The sequence below is a fragment of the Eucalyptus grandis genome, chromosome 1, assembly GCF_016545825.1.
Source record: "Eucalyptus grandis isolate ANBG69807.140 chromosome 1, ASM1654582v1, whole genome shotgun sequence".
Taxonomy (NCBI): Eukaryota; Viridiplantae; Streptophyta; class Magnoliopsida; order Myrtales; family Myrtaceae; genus Eucalyptus; species Eucalyptus grandis.
In genome coordinates this window covers 13,586,538-13,608,538 of record NC_052612.1, presented here as the reverse complement: position 1 = coordinate 13,608,538, position 22,001 = coordinate 13,586,538, and the positions used below count along the sequence as shown (strand labels likewise).

Genomic DNA, 22,001 nt, shown 5'->3' with positions numbered 1-22,001 from the left:
AACTAAGAGCTGTAGTTAATTGACTAACAGATAACAAATTTAGAAGAAGTTGAGGAACATGTAAAACAGAGGGCAAAGATAAGGAAGTTGTAAGTGAAATAGTCCTTGATCCAACCACTTGAGTCGATGAACCAATAGCTAAAATAACTTCGGACGAAGGACTAGAGTTAGTGTGGGAAGAAAATAGTTCTTGTTTACCCGTCATATGACTAGAAGCTCCCGAGTCAATGACCCAAGAGGTGTTAGGAGACAAAGTAGAGAAAGAGGCCATGTTACCTATACGTGCAAGAGTGGCAGCGGATGAGAAATTGGAAGCCTCTAGTTGTTGGACACGCTTGATGAGTTGTGCAACCATATCATCTCGAGCCATAAACTTAGAAGAACTACCCTAGATGGGATAGATGGGTTCATGTTGTTGTGAGACATTCCAAGCGCTCCCTTCAGACATAGCAGTATTTGCAATAATTAATCGTTGAGCCCACTTAGGCTTGCCATGCTTGACCCAAAAAGTGTCAACAATATTACCGGATTTGCCGCAGTATATACAGTGACGGCTATCTCAATCAGAACTTTGTCCACTACGTCCACCACCACGACTACAACCTCTCTCGAAACCACGACCTTTATTGGAAAATCCACCATGACCATGACCACCACTACCAGCCACAAATGTTGAATTGTCTTTAGATGATGTAGAAGACGGAGGGACAATGCGCTAAATTCGACGAAGTGCTTCATTCATAGAAGGAACTCTCTCTAGCAAGAAGCTGATTCTTCACAGGTTGTAAGTCAGCATTCAAGCCAAATAAAAACTTGGTCACTTGAAATTCAGCTCGTTGTGTCTTAAGTCTCTCAAGATCAGTAGTGATGGACTGATAAAGATTGAGTTCTTCCCACATACCTTTCAAAGCACTATAATACTTTCCAAGAGACTTGTCTCCCTGTTTAAAATTAAAGATCTTCTCATATGGTTCATATTCTCATATAGTTCATAAACTCTGGACATATAACTCTTCATAAGATCATCCCATAATCTCTTAGCAGTTGTGTGGAACATAACATTAGCAGTGATGGATGGTTTCATGCTATTCCATAACCATACCAGAAGTGTACCATTCTCTCTCATCCAATCATTATAGTCTCTAGAATTTTCAGCAAGAGTGTCTGTGATAAGATAATGAAGTTTCCCTTTGGCATTAATATAGACCTTCACAGTTTGGGCCCATAATAAGTAATTGAAGGATCCACTTAATTTAATAGTGGTAATTTGAACATTGACACTATTGGTAGGAGCCTTAGTATCACTCATGATGATAATCTCAATATAAATATATCTACCGCTAATCAAGAAGGCTGAAACTTTAGTGCAAGAAACAGAACAACAATACTAATATATAATCAGATGTAATTGGCTTCATCAATTAACCAAAGGGATGTTGAAAACTCATAAATAGAGACTACTATATAGAAGAAAATATCTGATCAGAAATCTCGATTCAAATAATTATATGTTTGACGGAAAACCAGCAAGGCCAGTCAACCATAATCAATAGAGTACTCCGATTCTTGAATCCGCTGATCAATAAGTATTATAATCTATGTTCACAAACCGAACTTGATGAATATGATATCTTTTGATCTCACATGTATCAAGACTTGAAGAGAAAACAGAAAAAAAATACAGCTTTAGGTGGCTATGCACTAGAGAAGTAGGGTTACTGAGGGACTCTTAAACTAGCAATAGGATCAAGTAATTAGGTAGTTAGATCTGCTCTGATACCATGTCACAAAGCTGATTAGAGAACTTGTAGCAAATAGTAAGAGAGAAAGAAGAAGAGAGAAGGGATAGAGAAGAGGAGAAGAAGGAGAATGTAAAAGAAAGAAACAAAGAGGGGCTGTAGATTTCTATAGTCACTAGAAATCCTGCACCCATTATGTTTATATTAAATATAAATTGTATATGACCATAATGCCCTTATGTAAGTAAAAAATAAATAAAACTCTGAAAATAAAAGAATAACTTAATTAAAATAACTTAACATCTGGAAATAGTACTAGCATGCAATGGATGGAAAATCTTCAAGCATATATAGCTTCCCTATCTCACGTCCCCTACCAATCATCCTTTTTGTAGCTGGATCTTGGAAAATACAAGAATTGGGGTAGAATGTCGTCAAAGACCGAAAGTTTTTGGTTAATTTACTAACAAACATGAGGTTAAACGGAAATTGTGGGAGATAAAACATTGAGGACAATGCCAATGAAAGAGTTGGATGAACTGTACTAACCCCCTTAACCTCTGTAGATGAACCATTAGCTTAGGTAACAGTGGGTGATGATGGAGTAAGAGAGGAAAATAAACTTGAAAGACCTGACATGTGATCGGAGGCTCCTGAATCAATGATCCAAGGGCAAGAAGCAGCTAAAAGGCATATAGCAACATTACTAGTCTGTACCAAAGTAACGGTGGAAGAAGCAGGCTGTGGAATTTAAAACTGGTTGTACTAGGCAAATTTCTCATCAAACAAAACCAGTACCTTGCCCTTTAGAAGACTATGGCAGAGAAGAAGAATCGGTACCAAATGTAGCATTTGCTAACTGTTGTTGCTACCCTGATTTCCTATGTAACTTGTAGCAAAATTTCTGACTAGGTTTGCCACAATAATGACAAGTCCGAATAATCCCTGAGCTATCAATAGAAATGTGGGCCTGTCCATAATGCTGTTCCTATGCCTCAGTCTCTCCCTATTCTTGTGCCTTGGCCATCACTGTGGCCATCACAGCCATTATGTCATTCATGGTTTCCTCCATCACTCCTACCACCATCACCAGTTCTACCACCATCACCAGTTCAAGACTGGGACACAAAAGCTAAACTATCTATCACAAACGTGTTGTCTTGAGAAGATTCACAAGATTTCCGAAGAATTTGAGCAACTGTATCCATGAGTGATGCAATAGGCTCTCACCTAAGAATCTAAGACCTAACGGTTTCATAGTTTGAAATTGATACCTCCGAAGAATTGTTTTCTTTGATGCTGCATTTGCTGGAAATTGGCTAAAATAAAGAGGAGCATTCAACTCCTCATACATCCTCTTAAAATATTTAAAGTACTCTGTAATGGAACAGCCATTCCTCTCAGATCGGTAAATCTTATGTGATAGCTCTTAAATCGTGAAAAGTTAATTTGGCCAGAAGATAATACACTCAAACACTCCCCCAGTCCTTTGACTGTGTCAATGTGAGTTACTAGATCAATTATATTGATAGGCAGAAAATCTTATGTGATAGCTCTTATATGCTGATTTCTGCCTATCAAAGTCGCCTTCACAATTTTCTTCCATTGTTGAAAGTTAGCACTAAAAAGAGGAAAGCACCTTAGTCATTGCAGTATTACTCTTTTAGGATCAACCATTCTCCAATAATAATAAGAAAACTACCACAATATTTTCCTTCAAGCAACTCAATAGTTCTATAGTCCACCACAATAAAAAAATACTACATCAATAAACTGCTTCATACTCATAGCCAAACAAGGTTGTCACAATACTAGCAACCAATCGAACCAACAATCCAGGCATAGGAACAGAGCATTGGACAACATCCTTTGCTATCCCAAAATTTTCCTAGGGGACTGAGGAGCTCAATCGGTGTCAGATCTTGGCTGGGTGACACTGGACAACACCGGATCTTGGCGGATGATGCTCGTTGGCATTGGATTCAGAATCGCAATGATAGATCAAGCATGAGATTCTGACAAGATCTGTCAACTTTGGCTGTGTAAGTTGACTGCTTTGGCGACCAGTTGACAGCAGCGAGTGGCTTTGGCCACTAGGGTTTTTCTTGGCTTTGATACCATGTAGAAGGAAAATTGTATTGTATTATTCAATAAAGGTCTATATATATATTAAGTAATCACCAATAAGATAAGCCCTAAAGCCCTAAAGGCCGCTTTGCCCTTTTATACTTTTGACATACCACTTTACCCTTTTATACCTTAAAAGCAGCATTCAAGTTACCAATTTGTGGTAAAAATAAGAAAAGGTGGATTTTATCACTGAAGATTTTTCTTTAATCTAAATGACTAATTGAAGTCTAAAATGTAACAGTATCTAATTGGTCTTTGTAGTTCTCATGTATGTGGAAAGTATCCCTTTGCCGATCCTTGTAGTCTAGACAGTTCGCATTTATTTAATGTATGGTTTGTTCTGTTTCGTACTTTCTCACTGTAAAGTTTGTATTAGAAATGATATTTGTGGGATGGATGTAAATCTAAACAAATTGCTTCTCCTCCAAGAACAGAGAACTATGTCAGTTTTAAGAGATGTGAATCTGCCTGTACAACGGATTTTTTAAGCATTGGAGTTTAATTATGGCATGAAACCACTCGAAGCATTGTGAAGTTACAGGAGATATGATAGACATGATTATGCATGGCCCAATCATATTGTGTGCAGCAGTTTCGACCTGTGTATATGTTCAAGAGACAGCATAAAAGCCTGCTTGTATTATCGTGTTCATATATATGCTTATTTGTGTCAACTAGTATGTTAATTGTTGCTGTGGTTTTATAGGTATAACTGGTTGCCCACTGCAGGCATATATTTTCATGGGGCCAATTTATTACCAGAAGTTGAAACACATGGTGAGTTTTTAGTCCATTGGTATATGCTGCCACCTCTGTCCATTTCTTTGATGAATTGATCTAGTGGGTTCTGGGAACATATAACCTATCAAATGGTAATTTTTCTCAGAGGATTAATTAGTTATTGTTACTCAGACACGATAAGGAGAAAAGGCTGCAATTTGCTGGCAACAAAGAAGCTATGATCACTTATTATTTGGGAAGTCTTACTGTCGTCTATTATTACTACTGGAAAGACGTCACTCAGATGCATTTGGACAAAATAATGATTATCTGGTTCAATTAAACATATGTTGCAACCTTTCTTATTTCAAAAAGAACTGTTAGTAGCACATCCTCTCTTGTGAAACACTTGACATAGCAAATTTTCCAGATTTCACTTGATGATTTAGCCTCCATTTCTTTTGTCTTTTCAAATAGGATGATCTTTTATATCTTTCTTGAAATGAATTCAAAGTTGATGCCAATTTTTGGTAGGAAATTAGATGTTCAATCTTTTTTCTCATTGTTTAGTTTTTGGTACCTGTCATTCATTTATGTACTTTAATTTCCATAGCTGTGAAGTATCTAATGTCTTCTCTCTGACTCCGAAAATATTTTGTAGGCATAGTTGCTTTATTACCTTAAGAATACTTGGATATTGGTCATCTTTCAGCCTCAATTTTTCGTTCAGCATTTTACCTGGTCATAGACATTGCTAAAATCCTAAGGTAACTAAATTTAAACCATATACTGGCAGCCAGATAACTGGCAAATTGATAATCTTCCCTGCCTTCTTGTACAACTTACTTTTGTGCAGGACAGTGAAATTGGAAACATTGAAATAATAAACCATTAACAAAATTATCCCTTCCACTTTTACTAATTTTAGAAGAAATTCACAATGGACCATCCATTAAAAAGGGAGTATTTTTCCTCCAAATCCTCAATCCACACTTCCACATGCACCAACAAGTGAGGAGTAGTAAGAGAGAGCAACTCTCGAGATTTATTTTTCTGAGACTATCTCCTTTGCCTTCCAAGCCCAGTAATCACTTTACTTTTAGAGAAAAAAGTGCTAGATGTTTAGGGAACATTTATACGTGAAATCTTCCTTTCTACCATGTATTGTTAGCAGTCTATCATCCTTTGTGAGGAGCAACTTTTGTACTGCAAGGTCTGTGAAAACGCATAACTATGAGCATTAGTCTGGTCAGATTATATGGACTCTGCTGATTGTCAATGAAGATTGCCCATCTATATTGATCTTAGCAACTAGTGATTCTGAACTTGAATTGTCTAGGTCTTGGATAAAATGCATGCCCGGGGCAGTGGTCCACGTGTGATGCTAACCAGACAACCAACTGAAGGAAGAGCGAGGAATGGAGGTCTCTACATTATCTGTTTATTTGATTATGTGCATGAACAAATATCCTTAATTTATAATAATTTTGAACTTCATCCAGGGTTAAGAGTTGGAGAGATGGAACGTGATTGTTTAATAGCTTATGGTGCAAGTATGCTTATCTATGAGCGCCTGATGTTATCCAGTGATCCATTCGAGGTTCAGGTATCAATTAAATCACATTTCTGTTCCCCAGTGAAGATTAGTTTCAGTGTGGCAAGAATTAGCCCGAGGAATCGTATAACATTATTAGTTTCAGTGTGGCAAGAATTAGCCCGAGGAAAAGATGCTACAAAAGTCATTCTAAATTACTATCCAGTGGAAACTAGACCTCCAATCCTCTCAAAATTAGCCTTACTTTCAAACTCGCTGCATTGGTTTGGTGAATTATGCACCTAGGATTTTTCCTCTATTTGGTTGAAAGGATGTTGCAACATGTTCCCATTCAAATTATTGAAAACATTTATCATCTTTTATTGACACGCAGATTAATGAATTATTGCTGAAAGCGATCATCGACATTTCGAGTTTTCGTTCCTTGGCAGGTCTGCAGAGCTTGTGGTTTGTTAGGATATTACAATTATAAGCTTAAAACAGGAATATGTTCTTCATGTAAGAATGGGGACAACATTTCAACTATGAAATTGCCATATGCTTGCAAGCTTTTAATCCAGGTATGAATTCTTCCCACCCAAAACTACTGCACTTGCAGCTGAAATTTCATCGTTCCTTCCTTGGGCTTTGGTTCCATTCTGTACATGGTTGAAGTGAATTTATATTTGACAGTGTTTTCGCAATTTTTATATCTTCCTGCTTGTCGGTGACGTGCAATTTATTGTCAGGAGTTGCAATCGATGAATATCGTTCCGCGGTTGAGACTAGCAGACTCATGATGGGACTTTCTTATGGTCTAGACCTTGAAAACTGGACTGGATTTACTGCGTGGTTTTTTCGAAGCTCTTTGATTAAATGCCGGGGCACATCATTACCGTGGAGCACCAATCGCATTTTCTGTGGTACATCTGGGTCCATTTATTCCAGCAATATTTTATATATCGGGTCCCATTCTTCTTTTATGCAACGACGACAAGTATGGCCAGTTGCTGCGGAACAACCACCGAGGTTTTGTCATTGATGAGTCCTCAAGCAATTCCTAATCCCGAGGAATGGACTACAGAGGGTGGCTAAACTTTAACGGGTCTGTCAATGAGGAGTTTGTGGTTTGTTTCTACATGTAATTCGTGTATTCTCAGGGTCGCCTACGCGATTCGTGTTCGGTCCACGATGATATCGAAGTGGTTTTAACCTATGGGAGCATGTTTCTCCTTTGGCCACCATCCTCTGGGCCGTGGCAACTTGCTTTCGTCTTGAAAAAAGTTAGTATCACAGGAAGTTCTCTAATGGGCAAAGTGTAAGGTATGTTCGATAAAAAAGAAGAAGTGCAGTACAAAACTTGAATCCGCTCGTCCTTTTATTTTTATTTTCTTTTGGAGAGATTTGAATGAGCCAGTATTTTGTGCATGATTGATTATTTCCGTCTCTTTTTGGGCACCAAAGGGCATGAATTCGATCCAATTTCCAACATTAGCAATTTAAAGGAATCTTGTCGGTCAGGAGAGAGTGCTGGGTATGGTCGAGGACATTGTATGACAAATCCTATTCCAGAGTATGCCAAACCCGAACTGCACTCAAATGGTGCGCTTGTGATTTCAGGCAAGGCGAGCACAGGCCCACTTCGAGTTGGGAAAAGAATAATGCCATACAAGTAACACATCTATTCTTGGGTTAATATTATGAAAAATCCTATATTGGTATATGCGATAAATTTATCTCAAATTATTTTTTTGACTATAAAAAATTGCAAATTGGTATGCTTTTGATAAATTTATCCAAACTTTCCACAAAAACCTCAAAGCGATATATTCATGATCAATTTATCACAAATTAATTTGTTTGATTGTCAAAAATTTCAAACTAGTACATTTGTGATAAATATAATTTCTGTTAAATTGAATTAATACTATAAAACTATTACACTGTAACAAATAGAGAATAAAATGTTAAACTACTATACCAATAAATTGTGAGTATTTTAGACAAAAATATTGTTACATATCATCAAACTCATCAATTTAATAGTAAAATTAAACTGAAACTAAGAAATGATAATTTTATCATAAGTGTATTAATTTACGATAAATTGTAAAAAAAAAAAAATTGGTGAGTTTCGTCAAGCTATGCCGTGTCCACTCCAAGTAGTTACTTCAAAGAAGATGCGTGCGTTGAAGTGGCTGGTAGTTGAGGCACTTTGAATTAATAGACAGGAATATTTGTGGCAAGCTGGTGACTCAGATTATTATATTACATATCTGGGTTATTTGCTCTTCTTCCTACATGGCATATAAGAGTGAAATTATTTGCAATGCTTCTTGCTAACTAAGCAACATGGCAGCAAGTGTATGAAAACTACTTGCAGTATCTTTTCCTTAGCACTGTGAGGGATTTTCAGAAAAGCCTCTGCTGATGGGTGAACAGAAATGCCGTTGGCAGACATTCCCAAATGCCAAACCACGTAGATGTCCTGAGCGACACCAACCAACTTTGTCACAGTCAGGCCCAAATGATGTAACTTTCTATTGTCATTTCTACTGCATCAGTTGGTTTACTTTCCAGATCAATAGGGTTGCCTCTCAACGGAGGCACATTTCTTGCCCTTTTATCTGTTCAATTATTGATTCGGGAACGCATTTTTCTGTTGTTTTTGCGCATTTAACTTAAGGCAGCAGGATTGCCTGGAGAGCCTGCCTCTTGTCACGCTTTCTACTCTTTGTTTTCTCACATAATCATAGTAGCGTGGAAGCGTTTTGGAGACTGTTCTTTAAGCTAAGCTCACGTGTGGATATTATGGCTGATATGATCGATTGAACTCGGAAAAAGGAACCTGTGCAGCAAAAGGATTGACTCAAAGTTCTGCATATGTAACAAGAGGATTAACTCAGCTGTCTCTATTGTCCATTTCCTTGTCTGCAAAAGCAGGTCCACGGGCTTAGCCACTGTAGCAAAGCCACTTTAACGATGATGGTTCTCATTTCAATTTTTGACACTGTTACTAAAACCGCGTGCAAGTGCAGAAGGCTTCACTTTCAAAAGAAGCTTTATGATTTTTTCGCTGGAAATCCAGTAAGTTTTTGTCGTGAGCATGGTGTATCCAGCTACTAGATCGAGATGAGTATGAGCATTCTTTGCCCTGAGTTGTAAATTACATTGACTCTTCTCATATCAATCCTTGTCCTATTTATATATCAATATCAAGTAAAAGGCCTTGATATCTTCAACCTTTGCAAGAATTCATAGTGCAATCTTTAAGAGCACATCATTTACAAAATAGCTTTAGGCTCTAGGCCATCAACAAAGGAATAAAACAAACATGAGAACATTATTGTGAGGGCACAGCCAAACGGCTCACGCTACGGAGTTACAAACACAATGAATTGCTCAATGCAAGCAAGAAATGCATACGAGTGTTCTCTTCCCAAGTGAAAGTGCCTTGCATGAGAGGATAGCAGTTATCACTGTGGCTGTGGCTGCAAGACGCAACGACCGTTGGCAAAGTCGGCGTTGGCCTTCACTAGGTCATGATGCCACAGGTCAATCCGGTTTAGGTTCGAGTCCTCTCCGGACTCGAGGAGGTTAGTCTCGACGTGGTGCGGGATTAGTCAAAGCCATGGTTGATTTGGTGAGCTGTGTGTGCCCATGTGAGATTCAAGTCGCATTAGACGTGTACCCGTTTGTGCTAGATTAACTTTGCATGGTTTTGACTGGTGTTTTGTTTGTCAGAAATTCTTGGATGATTCAATGAAACTCAGGATAGTGCGGATTTGGACAGGTTTGGTGGTTGTAGGCTTAGGCTCATTGAGAGGAGGACAAGGAGAGAACTTTTTTTCCTAAAGGAGTTGATGGTCGGTCTAGATATGCTTAGATGATTTCAAATGGAATTATTAAATTGTTGCACCATGGATGCCGTCGATCCTCATGACGACAATGCCCTAGGTGTCGGGATGCCTGAGGTGGTGTAACGCGATATCCTCTGAATGCCTTGGGGATGTAATAAGGTCCCTTGGAGGTCCTCACGATACCAGGTTGGGTGCGAGATGCCTGGAAGGGTGTAACACGGTACCCTCCGGATGTCCAAGGGATGTAACAAGGGCCCCAGAGGTCCTTGCGATGTCAGTTGGCATGCGAGATGCTTGGAAGGGTGTAACACGGTTCCCTTCGAAAGATGGTGGTAGCTGAACCTAGATAAAATATAGTTATTGAAGTTCTCAAATTTTCATTTACTTCCCGGTATACCGTTTCTGTGAATTTCTTTTAGAACCGCTAATACATTAAGTTGAGAAAAGTTCACAGGCAAGTTGAATTATTTTGATATCGTATATTTTATATCTAGGATTCCATTGAATGGGTAATGGTAGATTCACGTGGTATAGTCTAGCAGGCTTTTGCTTGTTGAGTGTTGTACTCGCCCTTGGTGGATTATCATTTTTTTAGACTAATGCTACCTATGTCCTCCATGATCCTCTAGGGTGTCCCGATAGATCTCACGTGGAATCAGACAGAGCATAACAACCCTGACTTTCCCGAGGTCACTTTCATTTGGATCATCGCCATCCTGATAGTCAATGTTGGTCCCCCATCGGACCCAGTCTTGATAGGGTTTGTTGCCATCTATGCTAGGATCAGTGGGAGTGCGGTGGGGCCACTCACAACCCTGGACGGCGATGATGATGGAGACATTGGGGTCGAGTAGGATGAGGGCCCGGAGGATGACGGTGGCATTTTAGGCGAGACCAGCACTTGTTATGTTGGCAGCCGTGTAGAGAGACAGTAGGGTGGTTGGAGTAGTATTTTGGATGGAATTTTGGATATAGCTTGGAGAAGGAACGTTTTGATCCCCAGTGTATTGACCTAGGTCGCCTATAATATATAAATAAAGAAATGAAAGTGCTTGGAAAAAAAGTTCTCTCCTTGTCTTGCCCTCAATGAGCCTAAGCCTACAACTACCAAACCTGTCCAAATCCACACTATCCTGAATCGACTTGGTTTCACTGAATCATCCAAGGAATGCTGATGCATAAAACACTAGTCAAAACATGCAAAGTTAATCTAGCACAAACGGTACACATCTAATGCGACTTGAAACTCACATGGCCACACACAGCTCATCAAATCGACCATGGCTTTGACTAATCCCGTATCACGTCAAGATTGACCTCCTCGAGTCCGGAGAGGACTCGCACCTAAACCGGATTGACTTGTGACATCATGACCTAGTGAAGGCCGACGCCGACTTTGCTGATGGTCGTTTCGGCTCGCAGCCTCACAAATCAAAACCAATGCCTATTGTGCCAATGGTCGTCAAGGTACATGACTATACTAGCCAAGATCGAACTTAACTTAAGCGACATGAACTAAGCCATGACAACAACAACAACTCCACGGATGCAACCCCAATTTTGATGATTCGTATAACGAAAATCCAAGGAATGGCAACCCCACGTAATATAGAAGAATAGGTCGTCAAGGTACATGACTATACTAGCCAAGATCAAACTTAACTTAAGCGACATGAACTAAGCCATGACAACAACAACAACTCCACGGATGCAACCCCAATTTTGATGATTCGTATAACGAAAATCCAAGGAATGGCAGCCCCACGTAATATAGAAGAATAGGACTTCTACTTGCCTCAATGCTCGTCGACAGCTGCTAAGATGGTGGGACGGCGAATGACACGAGCTGTATGATGTCAAGCTGGCAGAATGAGGGCTGTTCGTGGTCGTGGCGCAACGAAATGAGAGGCTATGATGCTCTGGTTGGGGAACGAAGAAGAAGAAAATTGGTGAGGGTTTTGCTCCAGCTCCAACAAAATGGGTGAAGGGCTGGTTTTATACCCACTTTCTGCCGCCTTTGGAAGTCTCCCTTGGTCAACATTCCTTACCGTGATTGCCTAAGGAGGAGGCACGTGGACTTAGGTGGAAATCCGCATGCATCTTGACAGCTTGCCAAAATTGCAAGTACATGGCTTGCTTTGGCTTAACCTTCTTTGGTTAATTGCAAGTACGCCTTCTGGCTTGCTTTGTCCTTGTTTTGACTAGCGGACGGACCGAGTCTTAATCAAAAGCATTTTAGCTAGTGCTGCTGCCTTCCTCCCCTGCCTTGGAGAGATGATGATGACCATCATCATCGTTCGTAAAGCAACCTGCATCCGTGATGGAGAAATCTCTTGATTCAATCATCGCGGTTTGGTTCGCCGGATAAGGATTGAAGTGGTGGAGTGATGATTCCAGTAAGGAAAATTGTCCAAAGAGCGTTGAATACGATTGCCAATTCAATTCTCGACATTTTGATTTTACTAATAGAGTATGGACCTTTTCACGTTTTGCCAATTGAGTCAATTTAATCAATTTTGGTAAAAAATTACTAAAATGGACTCTAATCGTATTACATAGCATGCCCGGCATAGACGTGGACAATTATTTTATAATATTTAAACATATTTCGATTTTTATTTTCTCTTTTTATTCTTTTTATTCTTTTCATTTTTTTTTTTGGTAAGGATCTTCTTTTCATTTTCTTCTTTCTTTTTCCCCTCTTCCCTCCACTAACCAACACTGAGCCTTAAGTGAGAGCCACTCAAGCCAAGGTTGGGAGGGTCACCCTTGCTTGGGCGAACGTGGACTGCCCTCATGCCCAAGCCTAGGCTGGTGAGGGTCGTCCCTTCTTGGGCAGGCATAAGCCACCCTTGCCTGATTCGGCAAGAGTGGCTTGAGCGTCCCTCGTGCGAGGATGGCGGGCAACCCTTGCTTGAGACTAGCAACCTCCATCGGCCATTGACGAGGCCTTGTGGAGGGAAAAAGGAAAAAAAAAGAAGGAAAAGAGGAGAAAAATTAAAAAAATTAAAAATTAATTTTAAAAATTGTCAACGTCGAATGACCAATGTTCATTTTAGCCAGCAACCTCCATCGGCCATTGACGAGGCATCCCTTATTTCACGTTTGGCGTGATCACATCATCAACGAATACAGGCGTCCCGATGAGAGAAGCCATTCTTGGAACAAAAAGAAAATAAATAATGAGAGCAACCATGATCGGCAATCCTTGCCCTGGGGGAAGGAGTGGACATTACTTTCCTTCCAAAAGACCCCATGTTTGATTTCCTTTTTTCTTTTTGTCGGAAACTTCCTTTCAAGCGTTCTTTCTTTTTTTTTGGTTTTGTCTCTCGTACTTCTTTTCGGGGGTACATTTGGCAGTTGACTTCAACCCGTTTTGAATTCCCACATTGTTTATTTTTCTTATCAGAATAGAACATAAGATTAAAAATATCAATTTCATTAACTATAATGGCTTGCTCAAATGATTTAGGACACAAGATTAGAATTCAAATCATCCCACTTGCACATTTTTTTGAATTTACTTCTGAGACTATAGACTTGTGTGTCGTGGTAAATACCCGGTGCGTGTGGAACAATGAATTGTCATATCCCGTAGGGATAAGTTAGGTACTCAATAATATCAAACGTTCTATTGACATTCATTCCGTTTTCATTTCCTTTGTGTTCTTTCCCAAATGTGTCATACTAAGGATGGGGAGGGGGGCACACTCCCCATCGATCGGTCTAAGCTTATCGATAAGATCTGTTTAGATCCCCTTTAAGTGTCAATGGATCTATGCAAGTCCTTAAAATGCTTCATCCTAGTTCAATTTGGACCTTGAGACTTAAAAAATGTAAATCACCTAGAAGGTAATCCCTTCTTTTGAAGAAGACAAACGTGCAGAAGGGAACTTGGCGAGAGTTGGACAAGTAGGCACCAGCACGTTAAAATAAGGAATACAATTTTATCAACCCATTTGGATTACCAGGCAAGCAGGGTGGCCTCAACCAGGAGCTTTTAGGCTCTTGCTGCTCGGTGAGATTATCGTGTAACCTGACACAAAGGACACAAGTAATACCCTTGGTTTTGGAACATTTCATTGACATCCAAGGAAGAGAAATACCAATTATTTTTCTTTCTATTTTCAATTCATTTGTGTTTTTTCCCAAATATGTTGTACTAAGGATGGGGGAGGGGTGTGGCCATCCAACCAACAGGGCACATTCCCAATCAATCGGTCCAAGGGTATCGATGAATCTGTTTAGATCCTCTTCAAGGGTCATTATAATTGCCAATAAGAAAAAAAAAATCCGCAAAAAGGGCCCAAAATTTAAGATAGGCTATGAAGGTGCAGCCTCGTGTAAAAAGCCCATAGCCAGCAACGCCCGTGTTGGATGTCTTCTTTGTGGTGCAGAAAACAAAGCCGAGGATAGCGAGACCCGCTTCTATAGGACAGCTCACGGAGAAGGTTGATAGTCGCAGGTTGTGGTTGAGAGCCGTGGACTGGATCGGCAGCGATAGAGAACCGTGATGGATGGCAAGGCCATTTGGGGAGGATGCGAAGGGGAGAGCATGGGGCGGCGAGGCTGCTCTCAAGGTAATGGTAGAAGGAGCCGACGGCGGGCCGTTGCAAAGGGATGAGATGGCAAATATGGCATAGGAGAGAAGACACCCATTAGGAACAAAGGTGGAGATTTGACGGTACATGCATCACGTGCCAGAGAAGAGATGATCAAGGAAAACATTTGCTTGGCCCTTTTCAATATTGACTTGAATTCACGAAGTTTATCGGGAGCTATATAAGGAATTTCAGTTCATATCTGATGCAAATTAAAAGTTAGTGCATATCTTTCATAGATTTTGGATCAATCAAGTGAGAATGATCAACCGAGATTTTGTAGGATGATTTATAAAGGACATTAAAATTACTCAGTTGCTCTAGGGAGAGAATGAACACAATAGCATGTGATTCATACCGCATGTGCCATTTTGACTTAAAGACTAGTGTGAATTATATATGTTAAATTCAAACATAATGTGATCCTTTGTCGAAGACCTTTGGGAGATATTAATGCCTCATATAATATCCTTAGGACTTTCTACTACATTTCAAAATCTTGATCCAGTTATCTATACATTTTATATGATAAATTTAAGATTTTCTACTACATTTCAAAATTCCGATCCAATGACCAAAACATCTGAAAATCTCATATGATATCTGCATAGGCTTATTTAATATATAAGACTTATTTATACTTTCTAATTTAATGGGTTAATCATGGATCGAAAATAAAATCTGCTATTTGATCAATCTTAGGGTCCATTTGTTTTGCGGCAAAATCACGTTTTGGAAATTATTTTCTTGAATATGATCACTTGTATTGCATAAAAAAATATAGGAATGAAAAATATTTTTATTGTTCACAATGAAGTTTAAGCATAAATTATTATAGATAATCAAATCATTATTTGTTGTCTAATTATTTCAAGTGATATAACCAATCATTTTTAGGAAAATGTTTTCCAAATTGTTTATTTTCAACAAACAAATCCTTGGTTTTAAAGAAATTGACTTTATGTCTTTCTCAAAAAAAAAAGTATATTCAAGATAATAGTGATGTTTTGATGATCATAATTGTTATGTGTTAAAAAGTCAATGAAAAATGTGAGAAGCGATTTCTCTCTTTTTCCTCTCTTTTTCCTTTCTGCTATAGGTGCCAGCTACTTTATTTGATTACTTTACCGTACATGTTAAAAAATGGCAAATGGAAAGCATAGGTATTGGCTAATAGGATTATTCTTGGATTGTGACAATGACACTATTAGCCCCTAAATTTTTGTTCAATATACAATGTCGATGTCTTTCCAGAATTTTTAATTAGTGCAATTAGGTTTTCCAACTTTGTCTATCGTGGGAAGTTATCCGTCAACTTTAAGTCGATTCAAATAATTATTTAAAGTATCTTTTTAATGTCAATGTGATCCTTGTTATGAAGAAAAGCTTCCGAATTTAGTAAAGAACCACTCATTCAATACGTCATCTTCTCTCTTACACTTTCAATAAGATCACGTTGAGAATGAAAGGTCAAATTAAAGCATCCATGGTTTCTATTAATGGTTTTCATTAGCCTTCTTGTCTTTTGCAAGACGACTTAAATCACTATCGAAAATATTTGAGTGAATGAGAATGTCTTTTTAAAGTGATTGTGCAAATAAAAAGTTGCGTGTTCTTAATAAATTGTGTAAAGGAAGGCAAATTGATATTTTCAATTTCAAATGTGAATTTCAAGTATGCAATGCCAACGTGTTTATACTTCCATCCCGACATTTGAAAGGTCTAGAATAACTACTATGAATTTCTCCTGTGGTTTTCATTTTGAAGCTTCACTTTTTTCTCCAAGGGAAAGCCCTTCTCAAAGCATCTTAGGGCTGGGTTCGGGAAATGAGGAGGCACAGGTAGCCCCCACGTGAGTGGGCTACTGCAGGGTGGCCGGCCGGATGGCGGCCCGGCCCGGCCGGCCAAGTAGACTTCAATTGTCAAAAGAACATTTCTTCTCTTTGCAATTGTAATTTAGGTGTGGAAAGTTTTTTCTCTTTTGCTAACGATTTTTTGGGGGTTCGCCGGTTAAAAGGTCTTACGGTTGTTGATTGTGATTGTTGTTACCCTTCTAGCTTATACATTGTGTAGGGCACCATTGACTGTGACTCACAGTCTGTCCAACATGGCTTTGGATACCCATTAATCGGCCGTAGCTGGGAAATTGCTCTTTCATCCTTCCTCTCTCGGATGATCCTAAGAGTGCTAAAAAACTCGCATCGATTCAGTATAGTTCTTTTTCTTCTTGCTGCGGATACTAAAGCCTTCCTTGCAAGCAAACCGACTTTATGTGGTTAGGGTCCCTCTTTAGAGATGCTTTGAGAAATACTATAGTTATTGATGGACAATTGTATGCATGCTCATACGTACTTATAGAGCAGGTTGAGAATTCTGCAATATCCCAAATTTTGGAGGGATGTCATGATTTTTCCACCTTCCATCACTCACTCGATGCCAACCGCCCCTTCTCTCTCTCGCTCCCCAATTCTACAAGCAGGTGAATAATATATATCTATCTTCATGGCAATACTTCTGGACCTTTAAAACGTCAGAACATGAGTATAATCCAATAGTGATTTTGGTGTCCACGTCAGCAAATCTAATTAACGCTTATTAATGCAAGAATACTGTTAAATGTTTTAATATAATACAAGCACTTAACTAATCCAATGAAAAGTGCAAACATGACATTGCATTTAATGTAAAGGGTTAATATTAGGGGTGAGTATAGTTCTAGGGTAGAACCTGAAATTAAAAAATTAGACCTTTGGGAACATTATGTTCTAGTTCCAAGGTATGCGGAATAAGTTCTAAAGTATACAGAGTAGGTTCCAAATTTCGAAAATTGAGAAATCTATTTCGATATATAGATTCCAAGTTCCAGATGGTTGGTACATAGAACTTGGAATTTGGAACTTGGAAACAAGTTTTTGTGTTTTTCTTGATCTCTGTCTGTCTTCATGTAATTCTACGGTATTCCATGGTGTCCATGATTGTATAATTTGAAACCACTAATTTGATCTTCCATTTTATAACCGAGACTTTTACTTCGTTAATATCTCATATTCTTCGTATGCTTAAATATAAGTCGTAGTTAGTGAATTATAACAACAAGTAATGATTTTTAAATATAATTATTCATTGCAAATGTTCAATCAATAGTACAAGTGGAACTTGGGTTGAATTTAGAACTGACCGTGAAATCCGTGTTAGGATAGGTTTCGGGTTTCAAGATATGCAGAATAGGTTCCATTAGGAAGGAATTTGCAATGGAGGTAAATTATGGAGGAACTGCTCATTCTTAGTCAATATCACAAAAAATCACAAATTGTTATACTTATGATAAATTTATTTTAAATTAATTTTTTTATCACAAAAAACTTCATATTTGTACATTTATGATAAATAAACCTCTCGTTAGTTTTCGTTAAATATGATTAATATCAAGAAAAATCACTTATGATGTCAAGTCCTTATTTAAAACTATCATAATTATTTCAGATTCATCATAAGTCGCTGTGGTGCTTTCATTTTCCTTCTTCTTCGTGCTCCACCTGGGATCCCGTCGAGAGGTTTTGCTCGATCCAGCGAGTCGTCTTCTTCGTGCTTCAGCTGACGATGAAGCCGACGAGTCTCCTTCGCCCTGCTTCTTCCATCTTCCTCCTTCTTCATGCGCCCACTGCTTCTTCCATCTCCGGCCAGCCACCATCCCCTTCCATCCTCCCTCTCTCCTCTCGCCTTCGCCTTCGTCGTCGTCGTCGTTGGTTTTCCTCGACCCCTCCTAACCTTAATTTAGATGACCCATGCGAGGTCTTGAGTCACGTCAGGAAAATTTGCAGGAATGGTGGTGTGTTTTCGAGCGTCGGCGATGCCCAGCGTTGCTTCGGCGCGATGATGAAGACGGACCCTTTGCCTTCCCCCAGGGATTTCAGTCTTCTGTTGGGTGCTGTAGCGAGGATGAAGCACTACTCGATTGCCATCCGCTTGATTGAGCAGCTGCATTCGTTAGGAGTTGAAGATAATCATTTTTGGCTGAATATTTCGTTGAATTGCTTCTGTCGGTTAAAGCGGATCGATTTGGGTTTGTCTATCCTGGGCAGAATCTTGAAGCTTGGCTTTCCCATCGATGTGGTGGCATCGAGTACCTTAATCGATGGTCTCTTTGTTCAGGGCAAAACTGATCAAGCGTTGAGGTTCCTCGATGATATGGGACGAAATGGCCCCGAACCTAATGAGACTACGTATGCCATAATCGCAAAGGGGTTATGCAGGGCTGGTAACACCAGATTGGCGATTGAATTGCTGAGGGACTGGGAAGAGAGAGGCTGCAGCATCAATTCCTTCACATACAACATAGTGATTGATGGTCTTTGCAAAGAGGGATTGATCACCGAGGCCTTGAGACTCCATGAAAGTTTGAGTAGGAACGGCGTCAAACCAGATGTTGTTACTTATACCTCCTTGATCCACAGTATGTGCGATGTAGGCCAGATGGAAGATGCTCTTGTATTGTTGAAAGAGATGATAAGGGGAGGCATCCAACCCAACATATTCACTTATAGCTCCTTGGTTCATTGCTTATGCAACCGAGGCCAATGGAAAGATGCTATGGTCTTGTTGGAGAAGATGATGAAGGCAGGAATCGAACCGAACGTCGTTACTTATAACTCTGTCATTCAAGGAGTTTGCAATTCCGGCCATTTGGAAGAGGCTCGAAGACTGCTGAGTCATATGGTGCAAATCAGAGTCATGCCTAACGTTGTAACCTTCAGTATCCTGGTGGATACACATTGTAAAGAGGGGTTGCTTGTAGAGGCAGAGGCCATAGTTGACCAGATGATTCAATTAGGTAAAATGCCTAATAGTGTCACTTATAATGCATTGTTGAATGGTTATTGTTTGCAAAATAGGATGAAAGATGCAATGGAAGTGCTTAATTTGATGGTTGAAAGAGGCTGCTCACCTACAGTTGTTACTTATAGCACATTGATTAACGGATACTGCAAAGCGAAAAGAATGGACAAGTCAAAGATGCTTTTCCAAGAAATGCTTCAAAGGGGCCTCATTCCTGATGTCATCACATACAGCACTCTCGTGGACGGATTTTGCAAGGTTGGGAACCTTGAAGCTGCAGAGGAGTTAATTAAAGAGATGCAGTCTCGCGATCTCTCTCTAGATCATTATATCTTGAGTTCTTTCCTGGATGGCTTATGTAAAATGCAGCAGATTGACAAGGCCATGATATTACTTCGAAAGATGGAAGATTCCAAATTTGTCCTAGACATTGTGACTTACAATATCCTAATAAATGGCATGTGTGATGCCGGAAAGCTCGATGATGCAATAGGGCTGTTTGATTGTTTGCATGCTCGAGGGTTGCAACCTAACGTGTGGACGTATAGTATTGTCATGAGTGGATTGTGCAAAGGAGGACGCACGGAGGAAGCATATCGGCTGCTAAAGGAGATGCAAGGAAATGGATGCCTTCCAAATGGTGTCACTTATAACACAATCATCCAAGGACTACTAAGAGATAACGAAAATAGGAGAGCAGCGCAACTTGTTGGTGAAATGGTCGAAATGGGTTTTTCTGCAAATGTAGGGACGATGGAGTTGTGGGTTAAATATCTCGTGACAACTAGAACTTCTTCCTCTTCTGGTCGATCTCTCAATTGTGTTTGAGATCTGTCCACTTTTTCATCTGAAATGTGATAAATAGTAAACCAGATAAATGGCAAGTTTTCTTTGTCACATCATCCCATGGAGTCGCATGTGCCATTTATCAAGTTGTTTTTAAGTCCGGGGGATTATTTCTCTTGCTTCATTATAAGGCTTCTGGAGGGGTGTAAGGTAGACTCTGTTTGTCGTATAGCTGGGTAATGTGGGGAATTGCTGTATTTAAGTGGCACACGTACTCGTCAGTTAGTGCTCTGTTGCCTAATTTTTATCAAACAGCTGAAATTCATGCCAATGATCAAGCGGTGCGAGGATGCTTTTGCATTAAATAGATGTTAATAGCAGTAACTTTTCAATGTACTTAAGTGGTGCAGTTCAGATGTTAATAGCAACCACTTTACCGTGTGCTAAAGTTATGCAATTTGGACATTATGCACAAATATCATGGACCTCTTCCTCACAATGGAACTAAAGAACAAATTTTATATTTTCCTGGTTGTTATGTGTGTGCGTTCTGAGAGGTACTGGTTTTCTGTTACTCTTTCGTGGAAGTGGATGGTATTTGATCATGGTGCTTCTGTTACTCTTTTGTGGAAGTGGATGGTATTTGATCATGGTGATGGGCACTTTGAATCACTAGAGGAGAATATTTGTGGCCTGCGGAGCATGCAGGTTGGCATCTCTGGTCAATTACAGATTACATATCTGGGTTATCTGCTCTGCTTCATAATAGCCAAGTTTGAGGGACTGCTTGCTGGGTAAGGGACATGGCTGCAACCTGCGAGTGTATGAAAAATACTTGCAGTGTCTTTTTTGTTTGCAGTGCAATGAATTTTCTGAAAAGCATTTGATTTATGGGTGAACATCATATCAAATGGTATGACGTTACAATTTGCATCTTGATTGCCGGTACTGCGTTTTGCTCAGTTCATCAACTAGCTCTTAATACAATATTCAGAAAGAAAGATGATCTGAGAATGTTAGTCAGGCCTCTCTTTTTGCTATTCCTTCAAATGCTACATCATTATTAATGGTGTACTTTAGCAAATACACTTGGCTTAACCTCATTTCCTCATATTCATTACCAACAAATTTTGCAAAATATAGTGCATAAGATATTGTGAATTGCAATGCAAACAGATTTTCGAGCTTTGTATAAACTCCTTTTGAGGCTGGGTTAAATAGTAAAGATTTTCTCAATTCTTTCCAAGTCAAGTTCGTTAGCTCGTGCTCGAAATCTTCAACTTAATTAGCCCACACAATACATTCAGTAGTGTTGGAAACGTGCATATAGCATCATCATTCAAATTTTGACTTTCAAATTTAACTCCCAATCAGACTAAAATTTCCTTTTGATATTTCAGTCAAGTCAGGTCAGCTAATGATCAAGCTCAAGAGACCACTTATCAAATCGAACTTGAGATGAGTATAATGGACCTCTTCCTAAAAATGGAACTAAAGAAAAAAAAAATTCTCTTTTCCAGGGTGTTATGTATGTGCTTTGAGAGAGAGGGATACTGTTTTTATTTTATTTTCTTTTCCTAACATGATCTGATCCCTTCAATATCTTATTTACCATAATTCTTCAAAGAAGATGTACAGGTTGAAGTGGATGGTATATGATCATGGTGATGGGCACTTTGAATCCATAGTGGTGAATATGTGTACTCAGATTACCATGGCAGATCAATTACATATCTGGGTTATTTTCTCTGCTTCTTACAGCAAAGTTTGAGGGACAGCTTGCTGACTAAGGAAC

The 22,001-nt window shown here is 39.3% G+C and overlaps 2 protein-coding genes across 2 annotated transcripts in view; both read left to right on the top strand.

The window, feature by feature from the left end:
• Positions 1 to 7,551, top strand: part of LOC104432857 (DNA-directed RNA polymerase III subunit 2) — a 31,849-nt gene extending 24,298 nt beyond the window's left edge. The window contains exons 34-38 of the mRNA XM_010045423.3: positions 4,576 to 4,646; positions 5,929 to 6,013; positions 6,092 to 6,195; positions 6,576 to 6,704; positions 6,873 to 7,551. Coding sequence (XP_010043725.2) covers positions 4,576 to 4,646; positions 5,929 to 6,013; positions 6,092 to 6,195; positions 6,576 to 6,704; positions 6,873 to 6,923 — 440 coding nt within the window. The 3' untranslated portion in view covers positions 6,924 to 7,551. The remainder of the gene's footprint in view (positions 1 to 4,575; positions 4,647 to 5,928; positions 6,014 to 6,091; positions 6,196 to 6,575; positions 6,705 to 6,872) is intronic.
• Positions 7,552 to 14,500: 6,949 nt separating this feature from the next.
• On the top strand, positions 14,501 to 21,004 carry LOC104432873 (pentatricopeptide repeat-containing protein At1g63330). Its single transcript, XM_039316813.1, has 3 exons — positions 14,501 to 14,563; positions 18,068 to 20,185; positions 20,795 to 21,004. Exons 1-3 carry the CDS (start codon positions 14,501 to 14,503, stop codon positions 21,002 to 21,004), a joined length of 2,391 nt encoding a protein of 796 aa, XP_039172747.1.
• The last annotated feature ends 997 nt before the right edge of the window (positions 21,005 to 22,001 follow it).